Source organism: Nicotiana tabacum, chromosome 7 (assembly GCF_000715075.1).
Source record: "Nicotiana tabacum cultivar K326 chromosome 7, ASM71507v2, whole genome shotgun sequence".
NCBI lineage: Eukaryota > Viridiplantae > Streptophyta > Magnoliopsida > Solanales > Solanaceae > Nicotiana > Nicotiana tabacum.
In genome coordinates this window covers 143,141,760-143,163,132 of record NC_134086.1, presented here as the reverse complement: position 1 = coordinate 143,163,132, position 21,373 = coordinate 143,141,760, and the positions used below count along the sequence as shown (strand labels likewise).

The window sequence follows — 21,373 nt, the reverse complement described above, 5'->3', positions numbered from 1 at the left end:
TCGACGGTTGGCAAGTGGGTTTTTCTTAAGTCGAGGAGTTTTGTATAAAAGAACTCCAGACCTTGGATTGTTAAGATGCATATATGCTAGACAAGCTACGGCTATCATGTCCGAAGTTCATTTACCTGATAAAGATGATAATATAGAGTAAAAATTTAATGAATAGTACAATTGCTCAAATTTAAATATACGTACAGGTGTAATTTGACTATGTTCACATTTTCTGGTCAACTTTTCAAACAAATGGTGAGTTTTGGCTAATTTTAACCCATTTTAAGAACCTTCTTTTTTTATTTAAAAAATCTCGATACACTATCCTTGATAAATGAAGTGTTATATTAACCGAGGGCGGAGGTCATTGTCAATTATATTTTAATAGGCACCGGCATCTTTTATGAGTTGAGAGCTACGAAAAATCAGTATATCACATAGTACAAACATATCGGTCCAACCCCAATTTTAATGTCCTGGTCTTCTCTTTTTTCCCAATTAGATTTAGAAGAGCGGAGCATCCAAATCACACACTAAAAGAGTGTAGTCTGTAGTCTGCATGCTTGAGTACTAAAACCCTCCTCATTTTGTCCGCTCTTCCTCTTCTTCCTACTACTACGCCCAGACCTGAATGTGACTTAGGAATTTCCCTAAACTCCGGTAAAACGTAAATAGGAGAAAACAAGAAGAACATTTAGTACAAATTCGGTATGCATTCTTTTCTTTTCGTACAATTTTTGCTGAAAATTTCAATGGTAGTGCTTCTTTTGCATTACCCACTTGTTGAAAAGGGTATTTTTGTTTATTTGCATTTTAGAAATTGCTTTATTATGTTTTTTTTTTTTTTTGCGGTGTATTAAATTGGGGTTTGTTGACATATTCCTTGTTGAAAGATTAACCCTGTTCTGTCTTGTTAGGTTCGCGCTGTTTGGTAGCTAAAACTAGGGTTTTGGGTTTTTCCTAGGGTTTGATTCTTGGTTGTGTTTTGCTTTTTTTTTTTTCTGTTGCATGTGGAATCTGCTTAGAATTATTTGTGCAATTATGCTGTTGGTTGGATATAAGCAGTAGAGAATTTTTTTGACATTCTTCTCTTCACCTTTAGGTTTTGATGCATGTTAATCAATTTATGAAATAATGTCACGTCTAAAAGATTAACAAAAAAGTCAATTTATGAATCTGATTTAGAGTTGTCTTACATTGACTATTTTTCTTTAGGTGGAAGTTGAAAATTTACCCAAAATGGTGGTCAGAGTAGATCCTCCTATGTAGCTTTAGCTGCAGTTCTGGGGACCTAGTGATTTTTAAACTTTTCTTTTCAGCTAGGGTGGATAAAAACATGGAGGAAAGTTCGTCATCTAAAGTAGCGGATGGAACTATTAGCGGTATCACGTTCGGTTTGGCGACACCACAGGAAATAGTAAGTACAAGTTTATGCAGTTTTAATGTTATGTTTGTTACAAGGTTCTCAAGAAAAAAGTACCGGCCTTAGTCCATAAATGCTTTTTAAAAAAAAATTAAACTGGTGCATTTAAGGCTTTCTGAAGTAATGTTGATGAATGATTCCTGTAATATTCTTACTTATTTAAAGAAAAAATATTTTGTTATTTTCTCAACTTTTCAAGTAATTGTACTGAATGTTCTTAGTTCAACTATGAAACCAGTTACCCTTACAATTAAGTTTCTGAGTTGGCTAATGTTTTTTTATGCTGTATCGGTTATGAATTCCTAATTTTTCTTGTTTCTGGCAGTGTAAATCCTCTATTAGTGATTGCCCCATTACCCATCCCAGCTTACTTCTCAACCCTTTTCTTGGTCTGCCTCTCGAAGCTGGCAGATGTGAATCCTGTGGTACTGCAGAGCCTGGACAATGTGAAGGTACTATAACATTTTCATCTATTTCACTTCTATTATTTCTTCAAAACATAGAGGTAATGCTAAGGTGCAAGTGGAGTGTAATATGGTATGCGTATGTCGATAAATCAGTGAAGTCGAGAAGTTGACAGGGGCCAAATGCTGGCTTAATGCGTAATTGGAATTATATGCAATTGCTGATCGCCTCTTCTGAAGGGTCAAGTAACCTCAATTTTCCGTTTCAGGTCATTTTGGATACATTGAGTTGCCCATTCCTATTTATCACCCTGACCATGTCAGTGAGTTGAAAAAGATGCTAAGCCTGCTTTGCTTGAAGTGTTTAAAGATGAAAAACAGAAAGGTATTGGATCTTATTAAGTTCTCCATCTTATGATAAAAAAAAAATTATTTTTGTTTCAAAGATCATACATGAGGAAGTTTAACATCAGTAGCATTGAAACTGTTTTTCTTTAGAATTATTTTTGTTGCTGTTAGTCAATATATAAGCAAACATCACAATGTTACTGGTGATATGTCGGACCCTACATTTGGACTTGTTATTTTAACAAACATAATGTGGCCATTTTTGCTAATCTTTCTGGGCCCTTTTTAGATCAATTTTCTTTAATGCTGCCAAATGATGATTTTGTTGAGGTTACTGACTGTCAGATATTAACTCTGGTAGTTCTCAAAATGAAAAAAAAAATCTGATACTAACTCGACAAAGAGTATTATTTAAGCTGAAGCTTATAAATAGCTAAACTATTTTTGGTAGGTTAAGTGGTTGATATCTTCGATTCCCATTGAGTCGAGTTGCTAATTCTGTAATTTGTTGCGAATGTAGTCCAATTTTATAGACCTAAATTGTTCCTTTTCCTCATCTAAGGCTTCGGAAGTTGAATTGACAATTTTCATGGACTTGTACTTGGAAGGTGCTTAGTGCATGAGTTTTGGCTTGTTCTCTGCAGAGATGTAAAATAATTTAAATTTGGTGTGAAAGTGCTCTCTGTGCGATCTTCTAACCTTTATTGGGATAAATACTCAGGTTCAGGTCAAGCATGTTGGTGTTCTTGAACGAATGTTGCCCTCATGTTGTGAGGTGAGTATCTTGCTGCCGTGCAATTATGTTTAGTTGCTAATAAAAAAAATATTGCTGTTGAGTATCGGCATTTATGTGCCTCTAAACTCTTCAGAGTTTCTTATGTGTTGTAAACTCAGTTATTCATATTCTTATATTAAACTAGCAAGGTCAGGTTTTGTTCTTTTCCTTGTCTATGTTTTGATTTGCATGGTTTCCTTTTTTTTTTTTTAAATATATATAATTCCTTTCCTTTTTTCATCGGTTATAAATTGGAAATTCTAAGAACCAACCAACAGCAGCATTGTTATAGATCGACCTGATAGGAATTATTATATGGACTACATAGGCTCTCAATAAGACCCTCTATCACTTGGAGTGTATCACGGTTTTGTGCCCTTTAACTGGGTTTGTAGTGTCATTTATTTGTCATGCTTCATAGAAGTAGTGTGCTTCAACCAACCTTTTTTGCTTGTCCCTCTGCCTCTTAGTTAGTAATACAAGTTTTCATAGGCACCTGCATGGAACAATGATTTTTCTTTGTAAGGGTGACTAAACCCGTGTTGACAGTGATGACTTTTTTAGTTTTTTATTGAGGAAGCTCTTTGAGCTTTCTGTGGAAGAGTCCTTGAAATTCATTTGTTGTATGCCATAAAAAGTAAATGAATCATAGAAAAGTATGTGCAGAGTTGAGATTGCTGTATATGAGATTTTTATATCTGAGTATGATCTAGTTCTTTGACTTCTTTCAACGAGGTAATGAAGTTATCTTGTCGGGGGCACAAAGTGGTGGTCCTTTTCCTGTCTTTCCTTTAACAAAAATGAAAGTCTGATAAAAAAAAAAGAGAATAAAAATGAATGAAGTTTTGAAGAAGAGGCTTTTCTTCCTTATCCCCACCCTTACCCACAGAAGGGGCATAACAGGCAGGAAAAACAAAATAAAAACCAGTGGGGAGGAGGATTGGGCGAAGGGCAGAAAGAAGGTGAGGTGTCTAACACTGTTAACACTTTATTGATGCAATATTTAACTATCAATTGGCATCGTTTCGTTATTTCTTGTATAGTTTTGGTTAGATTAAGTAGATCAATACCCTAAAATTGGAACGTCATATTTAAGCCACATAGTTCAACACGTATAGCGGTATATGAGCAGACATGTACTTATTGTTTTGTGTGGCGAGGAAATCACCATGTTTAGTTCATGACATTTTGATGAAAATCAAACGGGATATTCCTTCTTCTGGAGATTCGTGAATATGATAAACTGATTGAACTGACAATTTCTTGCACGTTCACCTGTCTGCTAAACTGTTCATCGAGTTATGTGCTAATGTCAATTCTATCAATAGTTATTCATAGCAAAAGGAGATAGTTGGTATCTGTTTGTATTTATTGATTTTGTTTACCAGGAGGTTCTTCGAGGAAAAGCTTCAAGTGTTTATCCAAACTGTGTTGTCTTACCGACAACCTGTTAAGAAGAGATTCTCTGTAGGTACTAAAAGAGAAGGAGCTCATGCTTTGTTGCTTAGCCATAGTCCTAAACTGAAAGATACTGAGCACTTTATTTGACTATGGATATTTATAAGCTGGAGTCTGTTTAAATTTGTAGTAATTTTTCTTATTGAATTCATAAGCAGAAGCTGAACTTTACTTCTTGAATAAAGTGACTTATGGATTTAATATATTTGATATGATGTAGGATGTCGTACAAATCTCAATAAACGAGGGTAAAACCTCAGATGGTGCTTCCTATTTGGAACTGAAAGTTCCAAAAAATGCTGCAAATCTTCCGGACTGGAACTTCTTGGAGAAATATGGCTACCGCTACGGTGACGGTTATTCTAGACCTTTGCTTCCTTCTGAGGTTAGCTTCTCAGTCGCTGCAGAATTACCATGCAATTTAACAATTAGGGACTGAAGAAAATCAGCTTATAAAGTGTTAACTTCTGTAATAAGCTGAATTGAATTGGATTAATGTCTTTGTTTGCTTCTTGAGATGCTCGTAAAAGTTAGTATACATTTGGTGCCTCTTGGTCTATCTCTAGTGGTTGACGTATTTGATATTGGTTGCTTTTTCTATGTTGCCCTTCTGATATTGGTTGCTTTTTCTATGTTGTACCTATCATAAAATAAATGTCTGGGAGTTTGCGTTCTGGTTCATCAATTAATTCCATTGAATTGATATTATTTTACATTGCAAAATCAGTATTTTGCTCTGGCTAATAGATATCTTAGTTTAACTTGCTTTCTCTTGTTTTTGTTATCACACACGATTTTAGGTTCTTACAATCCTGAGAAGAATTCATGAAGATACTAGGAAAAAGCTGTCAGCAAAAGGCTATTTCCCACAGGATGGATACATCCTGCAATACTTACCAGTGCCTCCCAACTGTTTGTCTGTGCCTGATATATCTGATGGGAATAATATCATGTCTTCGGTAAGACACATAAATAGAATCTTATATGTTGTTGGTATTCTCTTTTCTACGTCAAGTTGCAAGTTGTCATAATTTTATGTTGCTTTTTCAGGATCATTCTATAACAATGCTCAGGAAGGTACTGAGGCAGATTGACATAATTAAAAGTTCAAGATCTGGTATACCTAATTTTGAGGCTCATGAAGTTGAAGCCAATGATTTACAAGCATCAGTTGTCCAGTATCTCCAGTTTAGGGGGACAGGCAAGGTACTAAGACTGCTTTTATTGTTGGATTTGAACAACGATTCTAATTTCCCCATCTGTTTAACTGTTAGATTGCTTTGTGATTTTATTGGTGAGGCTTCCACTATTACGACACCACTTATTTGGAAGAAGTTTGTTGCATTTGCAATTTCTAACAAATAGTTACCACACCACTTTGTGCTTTGAGTGTTCGACTGTTTCTGTTTGCTGTTCCTTTTTAAATTCCTGAGTATATATTAAGTGTCTGCATCTATGAGACTTGACTAATTTGCATTTCTAAACAAACAGAAAAGTCAATGATGAGTTTCTTCAAATTGCTCTGTTTCATATCTGAAGAAATCATCAAACGTTTTCTGTTTCTCTGTTTGCTTTTATACCTTTGAGAGTTTGTTCACTGTAGCTAGTGGAGTATTTTTGTTACCAAACAATTTAAGAAATATCATGTCCACTCAAAGAAGTTCCTCAGTATACTTTACTGAATATAAATTGTCGGCTCCATGTAACATGGAAGGAAATGATGAGAAAAAATGAAGATGGTTCTGTCTTAAACTGGACAGTGCACTCCAACAGTGTTGCAGGGGTCGATATGAGTTGCCTTGACCTTGTAGGAGAGGGAGTTTTTTTCTTTTTTTTTTTTGGGGGAGGGAGAGGGAGGGGGGGAGGGGGCAGTAATAGATTCTTGGGTAAAAGGCCTTGACCTTGTTTTGCAGTTGGACAACAGGAATGCAGCCTTTATCTGATTTCAAACGGGACTGAAAATTTGGTGAATTTTCTGAATAGTACGTAATTTAGGATGAAAAATCTATTTTCTCAGTGAATCAGGGAATGTAGAAAAACAGAGAATTTCTGGGTTTGAACAGAACCCAGAAACTTTAGTTCTTTGATATTTAATTCAAGAATATAATTTGATGTCCATTCTCAATGCTAGGCATCTCGTGACGTTGATAAACGTTTTGGAACAAACAAGGAAGCAGCTGATACCACCACTAAAGCCTGGTTGGAGAAGATGAAGACCTTGTTTATCAGGAAGGGGTCTGGTTTCTCGTCTCGAAGTGTCATAACTGGTGACCCATATAAAGGGGTGGGTGAGATTGGTTTGCCATGTGAAATTGCTCAGAAAATTACTTTTGAGGAGACAGTAAGTCAGCACAATATGGCATACTTACAGAAGTTGGTGGATGAAAAGCTTTGTTTAACCTATAAAGATGGGTCAAGTACTTACTCTTTGAGAGAAGGGTCAAAGGGGCACACATTTCTACGACCTGGACAAATAGTGCACAGGAGGATAATGGATGGTGATACCGTTTTCGTTAATAGGCCACCCACAACACACAAGCACTCCCTCCAAGCCTTATCAGTGTATGTCCATGATGATCACACTGTAAAGATCAACCCCCTCATATGTGGTCCCCTTAGTGCTGATTTTGATGGGGACTGCATTCATTTGTTTTACCCTCAGTCCCTTGCTGCCAAAGCAGAGGTTGTGGAGCTCTTCTCTGTAGGGAAACAGTTACTGAGTTCACACACTGGTAACTTCAATTTGCAGCTTGCCACTGACTCATTGCTGTCATTGAAGTTAATGTTCTCAAAGTATTTCTTCGATAGAGAAGCTGCCCAACAGTTAGCAATGTTTCTTCAGATGGCCTTACCTGATCCTGCACTAGTAGATGTTCGTAAATCAGGTACCATGTGGACTGCCTTACAGATCTTGGGGACTGCCTTACCTGATGGCCTTGATAGTTGTGGGGAGACACATACAATTGGGAAAAGTCAGTTCTTGGGGATCGAGTACAACAAGGACTTGCTTTCATCCATTCTGAATGATGTTATCACATCTATCTATTTTATGAAGGGGCCAAATGATGTGCTGAAGTTTTTCAATTCTTTACAGCCTCTATTAATGGAGAATCTGTGCACAGAAGGTTTTAGTGTTAGTCTCCGAGATTTTTACACGTCAAAGGCTGTTAGGGATGGTATCCAGGAAAGAGTTCAGTGCATGTCCAAGTTGTTGCATCACTTGCGGTCATCCTATAATGAGTCTGTGGAAGTACAATTAGAACATCACTTGCGTAATGAGAAACTTCCAGTTATTGACTTTGTGCACAAGTCATCTGGCATTGGTGTTCTAATTGATTCCAAGAGTGAATCTGCCCTTAATAAGGTGGTTCAACAAATTGGGTTTTTAGGCATGCAAATATCCGACAGAGGAAAATTTTACTCTAAAACATTGGTAAATGACATGGCTCGACTGTTTCAGAAGAAGTATCCTTCTGCTGGTAGTAACCCTTCGGAGGAATTTGGGTTGGTTGGAAGCTGTCTGTTCTATGGGTTGGACCCTTATCAGGAGATGATTCATTCGATCTCTAGTAGAGAAGTGATTGTCCGCTCCACAAGGGGATTGACCGAACCTGGGACTTTGTTCAAGAACTTGATGGCCATCCTCCGTGATGTGCTAATTTGCTATGATGGGACTGTTCGGAATGTCTCCAGCAATTCCATTATTCAATTTGAGTATGGAGCTAGTGGTGGGTCAAATTTCCCAAGTGAATTTGGTGCTGGTGATCCTGTTGGAGTGTTGGCTGCAACTGCTATGTCCAATCCCGCATACAAAGCAGTTCTTGATTCCTCTCCGAGCAGCAATTCCTCCTGGGAGATGATGAAGGTAGTGCTTCAAATACAAGTCCTTTTCTGACACTTACTTCTGACCAGCTACTTTATATGCACTCACCTAACTGTGTCCCCCAACCCCTTTTTCTTATTTCAGGAGATACTGCTTTGTGGAGTGAGCTTCAAGAATGATGTTTCTGACCGTCGGGTAATCCTTTATCTGAATGATTGTGGGTGCCGTAGAGGGTGCTGCAGAGAAAAAGCAGCGTACCTCATCAAGAATCATTTGAGTAAAGTATGTCTTAAGGATGCTGCTGATGAGTTCTTGATAGAGTAAGCACCCTAATCTTTCATTTTTTATGCTACCACTTTCTTGTCTTCTAATAGTGTGTGTGTACCTACTATCTGCCCAAAACAAAAGTACACTGTTGAAATCTGACACATGAGGCTTGTGGAACAGGTGCGTCATTGGACTTGAGACCTGAATCTCAATGGGAAAAAAATAAAAATTAGTAGGCTGGCGTTGAAATCTAGTGAGTTTAGGGGGTTGTTAGGTCATTTTGCCAATAATTTATAGAAGTTGAGATTAGAACCATGGAAGTTAGTTTGATGGGGGTAGGGGAAGACAATGATTATACTCCGACCAGATTGTAGCCAACTTAGTCACTGCATCAAAAAACATTTTTCCTGGTCTAATGGAATTGCATTACACTGGTTTCACAGTTAAATATCTATTTCATTAGACGCCTTGGCGAGGTTCTGCAAATTTTCAGTTGAACTTTTGCTGCTATTCTCTGATGCCTGCAGTTGTCTTTTCTTGTTTATAAATTTTTGAACTCCATTTTCTTTTGCTGCCAAGTGGTATTTCTGGTACTACATGAAAGTGAAGAGTTTCTTTCTTATTTTTAAGTTTGGGATATAGTGACAAATGCTCTTGATTAAACTGGAAAATTCGGCATAAGATTTATCCAGAAAGTAGAAAATCGTCATAGAAAACATGATTATCTGCAAATAGCACCCATCATTTATGCTTACTGAAATGTCGAAGGTTCTCAAAAAGTGTGAAAGAACGAAAAGGTTCCTCTAATATGTACAGAAGACTTTTTTCACTCCCTTGAAATCGAAGAGAGCTAATGCAACTGCTGCAAGGTGGCGACAATCTTCAGAATAGGAATGATTTCAAGTACTTTTTCTTCTCATGATAAAGATCTGGCAGTTTTTCCCAAATTATTAGACATGAACAGCTTTTCTGTTCATAAACTATCAAGCACGTTAGTTCCATTATCATCATTTTGAGTCAGTTATTTGTTTTACCTCAATTTTATAGCAGCACTTCTTGCACATATAGTTCATTGCTTTCATTATAAAGATACTCAAGCTTTTACATCTCAAGTGTCATGCTAAAACCTGTTGATTGTTGATAAAATTTAGATTCGAAGTTTGCACTATTGTATCTCAGTTTAACTTATACATATCCAATATACTATAAGATATAGTAGCGACCTCTGTGAAGAGGTAAAAAGAAAATAATCTAATTATTTAAGAGGGTGTTTGGATTGGCTTATTTTACGTGCTAATTGGCTTTTAAGCACTTTTTTAGCATGTGTGGTGTTTGGCAAAGATAAAAAGTGCTTAAAGGCACTTACTTGTAGGCATAAAAAGTATAAAAGTAAGCCAAAAGCCAAAAGTTGGGTATTACCAACTTATGGCTTTTGGCTTTTAGCTTAAAAGCTACTTTTTATAAAACCAATCCAAACACCCTCTTAGTCGGTGATCTTACTGCTTCTTTCTTGTAGATATGGAGGGCAACAAGCAGGATATGAGAATTCTGAAACAGGGACTGGCCTCGTTGGTCATATTACTCTCAACCAGGTTCTACCTAGTTTTCGAACTTACAAGCTTTGGAGTATTTTTTCCGTGAACTATTTCGTCATTGATGCTTCTGTTTGGGTTAACAGGGACAGCTGGAAAATCTGGGAATCAGTGTTCTTGAGGTTCTTGAAAGATGCCAAGAAAATATCAGTTCATTCCAGAGGAGAAAAAAGATTGGCAATCTTTTCAAGAGAATAGTTTTGTCAGCGAGGTCAAACACTATTTTTTTCTTATTGCTTCAATATGACTTACTGATCTTGCTGTTTTATCAATCGGTATGTTGTTAAATTTTTTAAGTTTTTAGCATCACAGACCAGATTCTATATGCACCTTATGATTATGTGGACGGTTTAACTTTAGTGACAGTATGTGATATAAAGACTGTTATATGTGTATGCATCTCTAGAGCGGAAATCTTAGCAGCTCTTTATTCGTTTTACTACTACAGGTCCTATCATCTGTGGAACTGTAAACATGGCATGCACCTTGTTTTCAACTCATCCTATTTACCTGAATATGTTTAAATTCACTTATTGTCCGACTGAGAGACTTGATAGTCATGCATGAGGAATTGTCCGCATGTTGCACCAACTGTTGTACTTTTATGCTTAAATGCTACAAGGTCAATATTAAAGTGATGAAGGACTCTGATCGGTTTAATATTTTTAAAATAGTGTCCTACACCTATGTCAAGCAATTAACTGTGCCTCAATCCGAAACTGCTAGGCTTCAGCTATATGAACCTTTATATGCGTTCTTCTCTCCTTGGGTCCATTTCATCCCGAATCTATTTCTATATGTCAGGCAGATGCGTGGCTCTTCATTCGTGGACTTGAAATGCAATTCATCTCTTTACATATCCTAGAAGACTATTCATCGTTTATGTGGAAATTTCTATAATAAATAAGCTCAGGCCCAAATAATGTTAGGATTGGCTAAATGAATCCTCTGGAACGATTTTGCTCTATTAGGTAATTGTAGTCCAAGTCATTTCAATATTACTTTGCTTATAGTTTTTTCGGCAAATTAGGGGTTCTCTAAAACTAAAGGTTTTTTTAACACTTACTCCTAATCTTGCCACTAAAAAAGCGACTGTTTCATTGAAAGAACCATTTGTAGATAAATTGGCATCAATAACTAGTATCCCTTGCATGAGCTATTGTTAGTATGTATCCATCTTTATGGACCTCATCCTAAGGATGCCTTCTTGCCTTTCTTGTTTCATTAATTTTGTCACAGAAATCAGCCTGCAAGTCTTTGTGCTGCGATTCCTGATCTCTTTTACTCTTCTATCTACCTTGCATCTTTATCAATTCAAGAGATTAATCAACTGCTGTATTGTTATCTTATTACCCATCTTTAGTTATTGCTTTGTGTGCAAAATAAATCCTATGCGCTTACAAAACATTTGCATCATTATGATTTTTTATGTTATGCAGTGCATTTTGTTCGTTTTGCTACAATTCTGGAAGCAAGTGTTTGAACACACCATGCTTGAGGTTCTCTTGGCCAGATGCGAGTGACGATCACTTAGAGAGGGTTTCTCACATTCTTGCTGATATGATATGCCCAATTCTGTTGGATACAGTTATCAAAGGTAGTTTTGGATTAACTGAACATGTTTCACGGTATTTGAGTGTGCGCATGGTCATTTTGAGTATAAATCCAATCCAGTTTTTACATCTAGTGTACTGTTAAATTTTCTCTTTAAATTGAGTTTTGTCATGGAAGGAGAAAAAGGAGAAGGTTGATAGTATAGGTTGGACCAAGGTTCCAAACCTGTTTGTGTTGAACTGGTTTATTAGTTAAAACGGAGAACTGGATAATTGCGCTGGCTTATTAGTATAAATGTGAAGAATGATGGTTGTTTTGTCATGAATAAAGGTAAAAAATTCTCAGGGTCTCTCTATTCTTATTGATGTCATCTTAAGGTGTTACAGTATATCACATTTAAGTACTATACACATATATGCATTTTCTGTTATGGCTTCCTAGGATAACTGCAGTTGCGAAGAATTTCAATTTATTATACCATGGTTTTTCTTGGAAATGAATGCTTGATTCTAACAAGGTACACCCATAATGGACAGGTGATCCAAGGGTTTCAAGTGCAAATATAGTTTGGGTTTCTCCTGACACAATGACTTGGATTAGGAACCCGTCCAAGAGTCAAAGTGGTGAATTAGCTCTGGATATTGTTCTCGAAAAAGAAGCTGTTAAGCAAAGAGGAGATGCATGGAGGATTCTCATGGATTCCTGTCTTCCTTTCATCCATTTGATAGACACTAGGCGCTCCATCCCATATGCAATAAAGCAAGTCCAAGAACTGATTGGAATTTCTTGTGCCTTTGAGCAAGCTGTTAAGGTGCACCATTAAATGCCTTGAATTTCTTTCTATTGTGCGGGTAATGCTCTGTGGGTAGCCACACACGTACCCCAGGGCATTCTCATAAACAAACATCGTGGCCTTCTCACATCACGTCTCTGAAAACAGACCTATTTGTAAAGCCCCTTGTTGACCCTTTTTTTTTGGTTGATAGAGTTGCTTCATTGAAAGGCATCAAGCAGATGCAGTGATTGCAAAAATAGAGATGCTAGATCCATTTACAAGATGTTATGATAGGATCTGGGAGCTAGCCAATAACCAAAAAATATACCTTAAAGAGGCTAGTCTAGAGTGAGGGAGCTCAAAAAATCTAAAAAGACAGTAGAACTATTTACATAGGACTGTTTGGACAAAAAAGACTAAGCAAACATCTGGTCTTCAGCAAGTGGGTTGGAGGTGAGACTCCACCAAAACATCTGAGGTTTCTTTCAGTCTATACACTTGATGAGCCTTGAAACTTGAAAGATATCCTTTCCGGGAGAGATAGGATTTTTGAGTAGTAATTATAAATCTGATCTATCCACAATATCTGTGGACTTCCTGACATGTCTATGGTGATTGGTTCAGCTACAATTTAATCTTAAACATTTTGGTGATCAACTTTTCCTTCCTAAAGTTTATCGACGTCAGTTACTCGAAGTGCTTACAATATGGTTTGTTTTGCAGCGCCTATCGACGTCAGTTACAATGGTCACAAAGGGTGTTCTCAAAGACCACCTAGTTCTGTTGGCTAATAGCATGACTTGCGCAGGAAATCTGATTGGTTTTAATGCTGGTGGAATAAAAGCATTGTCTCGATCATTAAACATGCAGATACCATTTACGGAAGCAACGTTATTTGTAAGCGGCATTAGTTTTCTTCTGTTCTCTACAACATTTTACATTGACTACTTTCCCTGTGAGCTATCTTTTTAATGAGAGTCCTATTTTATTATCTTTCTTAGACCCCAAGAAAATGCTTTGAGAGGGCTGCTGAAAAGTGCCATGTTGATTCTTTGTCAAGCATTGTGGCTTCTTGCTCCTGGGGAAAACATGTGGCAGTTGGTACAGGATCTCCTTTTGAAGTTATCTGGAACACAAAAAATGTACGTCTTTTGCTGTAACATCTTAATAGTTATTTGGTATAAGAATGCGTTATATTGGCTTTTGATTTGATTGGGTCATGCGATTGGTTGATATATGCTCTTCAGATACAGCCATTTCTCTATATTGTTATGTCTCGTTCTTTCATTAATTGGCCGAATGGAGTTATATTAATTTACAGATCATTGCATGCTCTGACGAATCTTTAGCTGTGTGACATCACTTTTCTCTAATTATTGCTCTATTATGTTTGCATCTTATATTTTGGAACACCTGTTTTCCAGTTCTACAGTAATAATTTTTCCTAGTTTGAATACAATATAACCTCTATTACTCCAGATACAGAAGTCAAAAATTGAACCCACCATTGCCCCCTCCAACAACAAATAACTCAATTAACACATTCAGTTCTTCTCTTGATAGTCATGCCGATCAAACTAGCACAAATGTTATGTAATGGAGAGAGTATCTGGCTAGAGGTTGACAGTTCAATGTTTTGGTGAACATGTATTCTTTTTTAGGATGATGAAATTTATGCTTTGATGTTTACAGTCGTCCACTATGATCTTTTTGAGATAAGTTCACCATGCGAGAACCAAGAATGTAACCAAGGATGCAAGAAGTGTGTGGTTATTCTTTCCTTTAATGATTGAGTTGTCTAAATGGGTTCATGCCACTGTAAAAACTAAAACTCCAGGAAGAATAATTACGTATGTACTATGTATCCAAGTGTAACCTGTGCACCTTTATCCTAGTTTATCCAATACATGTATGATAACAAATATGTGGAGTAAAAATGGTCTAATACTAACTTATACTTCGTGCCAAAGAAATGCATTTGCTTTTCCTAGATGGCTTGATCTTATGTTTTTATAATGTTAGAAGATTCAAATCACTGAACCATCTTTTCGATAATTATCTGTGACAAACTATGTAACCTCAAGGAAGAGAAGACATAAATAACCTTGAAACTTGTGCAAAAAATGCATGGAGTAGTAGATTAGCGGTGCAATATGATTTTCCCATTCCATGCAAAGGTGGTTTTATTAAGGTAAAAGAACATAAGATGGAAAGGTTGGACAACTATGGAAGCAACTTTTCCCAGGACTTGGAAATTTGAATGCATTTTTTCTTTTTCTTTGTGTAAATATAAAAAATTGGGGACCTATGTGCCTCAAACAACCAGAGAGTTTTGACACTGTTATCTGATCTCTGTCCTTGGCTAAGTTCCATTTTTGTGGTAGCATGTTGTAGTAGACTGGAAGGCTGCTATTTCTTGTGACCTTGAAATGGAAGCAAACACATTCTGTCTTATACCAGAAGTAAAGTAGACACCTCATCGATCAATAAAAATATGAGTGACTCAATGTATTGCATGTATGCTAGCTCATGCATAAGAAACTTATTTTCTCATGTCTGGACAATTCATGTAATAAGATATTTAGTGAAACATGTGAGTGATCCTTTTATTTATCCCTCCCCAAGAGCTCCCCACTTTGCTCCCTTGGGGACTCGAACCCACAACCTTTGTGGTTGGAAGTGGAGGGTGCTTACCACTTGAGCAACCCTCTCTTGTGACATGTGATGATCCTCAAAGAATTAGTTGACTGCTCTATACAGATTATGATGTATTATTTAAACAGTGAAATACTATGTAAAAAATTTAATTCAAATTTGGACAACTGTAAAATCCAGCGCAACGCATTTGACTTTTTTGGTAGACCAGGAGCCATTATGTTGAAATGGTAGTTTTAATTGTTGTATTCTCAGCAGCCATTAATTACAAATTTGTGTTTCAAGCAGGTTGATTACATTTTACTTGGTTAAAGGTTCTGTAGTTGTCATAAATAGCTTTCTTGACCTGTACCATTAAGCTGAATTCTTAACCAGCTACAACTAGCACGTGTATTTTCATCCAACGCATCCAATTTTGGGCGTAGTTTAATGGTCTATGCACTTAAGTTCTTTTGTTTGATAAGCAGCTGAATATCTATTGTCGAAGTTGCACATTTTTTTGGTTTAAGGGCCTTGAGGCTAACATGTGAAAGTCTTTTTTGTGCAAGGTTGAATTGAATATACCGGATGCACATGATGTTTATAGCTTCCTGCACTTGGTGAGGAGCAGCTCTGCTCAAGAAGTAGAAGGTACCAGTTGTCTTGGTGCGGAAGTTGAAGAACTGGAGGTGGAAGACGAAGATATGGGATTATACCTGTCTCCTGATCGGGACTCTGGTTCAGATAAGCCCACTTTTGAAGATAGAGCTGAATTTGATAATGGTATAGAAAATGAAAACTTAGATGAAGGAAAGCTTAGTGGCTCTGCATGGGAAAAGGCATCATCTGAGAATGTCAAATCTGGTGGTAGCTGGGATATGGCTAAAACCCAAAATGGCGCTGAAAAGGCTGTCAATCAGTCAGATTCCTGGTCTTCTTGGGGCAGAAAGGTTGATGACGCTGAGAATAATCCTCGTCAATCTGGGAACGGAGAGCAGCTAGAATCATGGTCTGCCTGGGGAGGAAAGGCTAAGGAAGTAGACAGTAATCCTCAGCAATCCGGGAATACAGCGCAGTCAGGGTCATGGTCAGCATGGGGAAAAAAGGTTGATGAAGCTGGGAATAGCCAGTCTGGGAATGAGGAGCAGTCAGGATCTTTGTCCTCCTGGGGGAAAAAAGTGGAAAAAGATACTGGTTCGTGGGGTAAAAAGGTTGAGGAAATGGAAAGTCATAATCCCCAATCTGGGAAAGATGAGAAGTCAGGATCTTTGTCCTCATGGGGGAAAAAGGTGGAGAAAGATGGCGATTCTTCTTGGGGGAAAAAGGTGGAAATTGATGGTGGTTCGTCTTGGGGGAAAAAGGTGGAAATTGATGGGGGTTCTTCTTGGGGGAAAAAGGTTGAGGAAGCAGAAAATCATAGCCACCAGTCTGGGAAGGAAGAGAAGTCAGAATCTTTGTCCTCATGGGGGAAAAAGGTGGAAAAAGATGGTGTTTCTTCTTGGGGGAAAAAAGTGGAAAATGATGGTGTTTCTTCTTGGGGGAAAAAGGTGGAAAAAGATGGTGGTTCCTGGGGTAAAAAGGTTGAGCAAGCAGAAAATCATAGCCACCAGTCTTGGAAGGAAGAGAAGTCAGAATCTTTGTCCTCGTGGGGGAAAAAGGTTGAAAAAGATGGTGTTTCTTCTTGGGGGAAAAAAGGGGAAAACGATGGTGTTTCTTCTTGGGGGAAAAAGGTGGAAAAAGATGGTGGTTCTTCTTGGGGAGAAAAGGTTGAATCTGAGAATACCCCTCGACCATCTGGGAAAGGAGAACAGTCAGGATCTTGGTCCTCATGGGGGAAACAGGTGAAAGAAGATGGTGGGGCTTCTTCGGGGAAAAAGGTGGAGAAAGATGGTGGGTCTTCTTGGGGGAAAAAGGTTGATGAACCCGAGGATAAGCCTCACCAGTCTGGGAATGGGGAGCAGTCAGGATCTTGGTCCTCATGGGGTAAAAAGGTGGAAAAAGATGGTGGTTCTTTGGACGGGCCTAAACAGTCAAATTCTGAGTCATCTTGGGGAAAAACTACTAAAGGTGGTGGATTTGGTTCAGCGGCTGCTGAAGGCAATAGAAGGGTTGACCAGTTAGTTAATGGAGGGAGCTCTAGTATAAGTGGAGATGAACAGTTAAATGAACCAACTCGTGATGACGCTACAAAAGTTGGTGGTTGGAATTCTTCAACAGTTGGTGGTTGGAATTCTCAGAAGGTTGGCATTGAAGAGAATGATAAGCAACCTCAGTGGGGTCAGCGCAGACGTAATACAAGAGGAGATTTTAGGGATAATTCACGAGGTTGGGGCTCTTCTAGTGGTGGAGAGTGGAAGGGCAACCGGCCTGCAAGATCAGCTGATGACTCCAATAGAGGTGGGAATTTTACAGCAACAAGGCAAAGGATGGATATATTCACAGAAGAGGAACAAGACATACTTTCAAATGTTGATCCTATTATGCTGAATATCAGAAGAATAATGCATCAGACAGGGTAAGTTCTATATATCTCTGCATTGACTATATACATTTGTGACAACTGCTACATGATGAAAATGTTAATTCCAGCAGAGAAATTGAGTCTCATTTCCGATTAATTTTTTTTTTTTTTTAAATTTATCACCTTGGTTGGGTAGCTGCTACCACCCACCAGCGCAGGTCAGGATGACTCTGTCCGTCCACCAAGGCTTGGATACATGAGAAGAAATCACCTAGTGTTTTTGCCTCCACTGGGATTTGAACTTGAGACCTCATGGTTCTCGACCCACTCATTGACCACTAGGCTACACCCTTGGGTGCTGTTCCCTCTTATTTTTTCTGCTGAAAACTGGCTGCTATTGGATTTACAAATTGTTTGTAGTCTACCATATCAAGTACTCTGCACCTACTGCTCTCAACAGGAAAAAAAACAAAAAAAAAGGTTCCAAGCACCTATAGACAGGTCACAGATTGAAGAATTTGAACAATTTTTTATTCAATCTGCATATGTTTTCCCCATATTATATTTTGTTAGCAGTTGCCTTACTGTTAATGGAAAACAAGGGATCACAACTACCCTCGGTAGGGTCAAGTGATGAGTTTACAGGAAAAGAAAATGCTGACGGATGTTTTGGATAGAAAGAGAGAAAGGAAAAAGAGAGTGGTGTCATTTTGAGTTTGGATTAGTTTTAGTGAGAGGGAGGATAAAGTCGTGGATAAGGAAAAAGTCAATTTCGTTTCCATCCAATAATGGGGCAAAGCAGATGGAATCAGACATCTTCTGATGGAACTTTTGTTAATGTCGAAAAAGGCCTAGCATTACAAATAGAATTGGTACATATTCAGGATGTCACAAAAAATGACATCCATTATTTGCTCTGCTAGTCAATAATGAAAAGCTAATACTCTTCCCCTTCCTTCTGCTTAAATGGTCTGTTTTCCCCCTTGTAACATTTTCTGGTTACATTTTCTTCGTGAAGGTACAATGATGGCGACCCATTATCTGCTGATGACCAGTCATATATCATTGACACTGTTCTCAATTACCATCCCGATAAAGCTGTCAAGATGGGAGCTGGTCTTGATTATATCACGGTAAGTGACTCTGCCACTATTTTTAAACCTACAGTATTTAAATGATGCTTTTAAGATATTTTACTCTGGACCATATTCTACTCTAGACAGTTAGTACCAAGGTTTAGAGCAACAGTATTTTTTTCTTCTTTACATTGTTCAAAGTGGAGCCTTGGAGCAACGGTCCAACTCTGGACCATATTCTACTCTGGACTGTTATGTTAGGTCACGGGTTTGTGCCGTTGGAATTAGCCACTAATGCTTCTATCAGGTTAGGCTGCCTACATCACTCCCACTTGGGGTGCGTCCTTTACCCTGTGTGAACGCGGGTTACTTTGTGTACCGGATTGCCCTTTTACTTGTTAAAGACAGTTCATTAATTTTACAGAGAAATGTGGGGTTAAAGATGTTAGGAAAGGCAAGAAAAGATATAGTGAAAGGACTATAGAGTTGATAATTAAATTGCTCCCATTGTAATCAAGCTAGTGTGAGCATCGGGGTATAATGGTGTTTTCTACAGCTTTCTTCAAGTTGTACATTAGTATTGATACCTGTGGCGGTCAGCCCATCATATTCCAATTGATCCTATATTATCTAATTTTAAGAGGTGATAGCATTATTTTCAGCCAAGTGGATAATGCTAAGTCATTATGTTGCCATTGTTTGCATTATTTTGCTGCTTTCAGTGCTGGAAGTTGTAACAGTTGGTCTGAAGAAACTGACAACCTTGTGATAGTTTTGCAATTGGACTTAAGTTTTTTCTTGGTCACCGTTAGACTTAGTTTCAGTTAGTCATTACTGCTTGAGTACTGCTTGAGGAATTTTTGAAACTCTCCACTTTGTTGTCATTAGACTTGAGGAATTTTTGACCCTCTCCACTTTTCATGATTGGATAACCTCTCCAATGCAGATTAGAGACAACATAGAAGCATATACTTTGCTTCTTTCTTCTACTCCCCAGGTCAAATGCACCTGGGTCCTACTTGTCGAGTGCTCCCCTGCCCTATATATGTCATTTGCTTCTAGGAGAGCAGTTTATTCCATTATCCGACCAGTTAATTCAATGAAAGGAAATTACAGTGGAAGTGTTTAAATCACATTATCTTCTGCATCTATGCGAACTTTATTTTTATAAGCACCAATACAAATGGCTTTCATTTGTTCCCTTGCGACAACTTGAGAAGGAAGATAATGTCTTCACTTTGGTTTGAATGCGTTCTTGAATAAATGAGGATGGGTGTTAGCTGTTACTCTGTTACAGAACTCACATTGTTGAGCTACTTGTTATCAGGGGCCATGAATTTTGTGTTGGTCTTGTTTCTTGCATAATTTTAGTTGTGTTCTTATGTTACACGCGCTATATTTACAGTGAGCATTGACGACCTTTAGGTTTCAGTTTAACTGGGCTAAGATTTAACCTGTGTAAACAGGTTAGCAAACATACCGAGTTCCAGGACAGTAGATGCTTCTACGTTGTTTCTACTGATGGTGCCAAGCAAGATTTCTCCACCCGGAAATGTCTGGAGAACTTCGTCAGGTCAAAGTATCCTGATAAGGCTGAGACTTTCAATGGCAAGTATTTCAAAAAGCCTCAACCTCGCAACACTAGAAATGCATCTCCATCTCCATCAGTTGGTTGACCTTCTCTTGAGTTCAGATATTTGTACAGTTAACTTAGTTGCTTTGTATAATTGATGGCAAGACAATGAGCTAAAGGAAACGTGCATGTTGGCAAAGTTGGCAGTTAGAAGTTCTTGTGTATATAGTTTAGTCCCTAACTTATAGAATTTTCAGTAAAGTCCTTTTCAAGGCTGTTTGGTAGCTAAAGAGCTGTTAGCCTATTCACCTTTGTAAACCACCAGCACACTAGCATCGATGAATGATTGAAAGCTTTAGCTTTTTCTCTTTATTTCGTTATTCCGTTCCGTGTCTTCTTCCGCATTTTAGTCTCAGTAGTTTTCTTCTTTTCCTTTCGTCTCAATCATGGCATTTGCTGGAGCTAGTAACGAGAATCGTTACACCCTGTAGAAAATTGTGCTGGTAAAATGTGAAGACATGCAGATGAAATTTGTATGCTTCTTTCATCTGACTATAGAAGAAGCAACAACCTGATGTAAATCAAAAAGTTAAACTGTGCAGATTTTATTTTGTTTGAAAACCCCCTAAGTGCAGAAATGTCTTTGAACATATTGTTGTGTTGGAGATATTTCAATGCTAGAGCAGAGACCGTCAATGTTTCTAATATATTGACTGTAAAAATAGAGTTTCCAAATAAAGTTCTCAAAGAAATAGGCGACGTCTTTTACGAGAAGCTGCCAGGTAATATCTGAGTAGTCCTGGAAGTCAGATTGGTTCAATAAATAAGCCAACAGTCGCTGCGTGAGATCGATGCCAGGTCGCCCTCGTAACAAATGGGAATACTATACTACAACAGCTTATTTTGTTAAAAAAGTTTTCGCTAATATGACACTATTATTAGAGTTTTTTTACATAATATTTAGTGGCTTGTTGACTTGCATTTGAGTTTGTACGTCACACTTTAACATTATGAAGTTGTGCTCGATGTATGATCCTATTAGGGAAATCTTTTTTACTATACACCAAATTAATATGGCTATGGGCATAACATGTGAATTTTACGTAGACTTTATCACTTTTTCATTGTCAATTACTCATATGTAATTTTTACATTAATTTATCACTTAATTCAATAAACTAATATAATTCGATACATACATCTCTTAACTCTGAATGCT

General features: G+C 37.7%; 1 protein-coding gene across 3 annotated transcripts; it reads left to right on the top strand.

Moving 5' to 3' along the window:
- The first annotated feature begins 423 nt into the window (after positions 1 to 423).
- Positions 424 to 20,526, top strand: LOC107772945 (DNA-directed RNA polymerase V subunit 1). Of its 3 annotated transcripts, none has more exons than XM_075217795.1 (19): positions 424 to 699; positions 1,207 to 1,408; positions 1,740 to 1,866; positions 2,088 to 2,203; positions 2,888 to 2,941; positions 4,620 to 4,784; positions 5,200 to 5,358; positions 5,450 to 5,605; positions 6,531 to 8,264; positions 8,367 to 8,542; positions 10,006 to 10,081; positions 10,168 to 10,292; positions 11,521 to 11,678; positions 12,172 to 12,446; positions 13,134 to 13,307; positions 13,412 to 13,552; positions 15,614 to 17,559; positions 18,524 to 18,638; positions 20,048 to 20,526. In XM_075217795.1, exons 2-19 carry the CDS (start codon positions 1,328 to 1,330, stop codon positions 20,255 to 20,257), a joined length of 5,988 nt encoding a protein of 1,995 aa, XP_075073896.1. In that variant the 5' UTR covers positions 424 to 699; positions 1,207 to 1,327; the 3' UTR covers positions 20,258 to 20,526. The 3 variants fall into 3 exon arrangements, with proteins under 3 accessions (XP_075073896.1, XP_075073895.1, XP_075073898.1); XM_075217794.1 differs by having other exon boundaries at positions 440 to 699; positions 1,311 to 1,408; XM_075217797.1 differs by having other exon boundaries at positions 492 to 699; positions 1,315 to 1,408.
- Positions 20,527 to 21,373: the final 847 nt, after the last annotated feature.

Bases quoted from the DNA above. Each gene is read 5' to 3' on its own strand.
- LOC107772945 (XM_075217795.1), top strand. From the start codon at position 1,328: ATGGAGGAAAGTTCGTCATCTAAAGTAGCGGATGGAACTATTAGCGGT. The intron at 2,942-4,619 runs GTGAGTATCTTG...GATATGATGTAG, and splicing joins TGTTGCCCTCATGTTGTGAG to GATGTCGTACAAATCTCAAT. The intron at 13,553-15,613 runs GTACGTCTTTTG...TTTTTGTGCAAG, and splicing joins TTATCTGGAACACAAAAAAT to GTTGAATTGAATATACCGGA.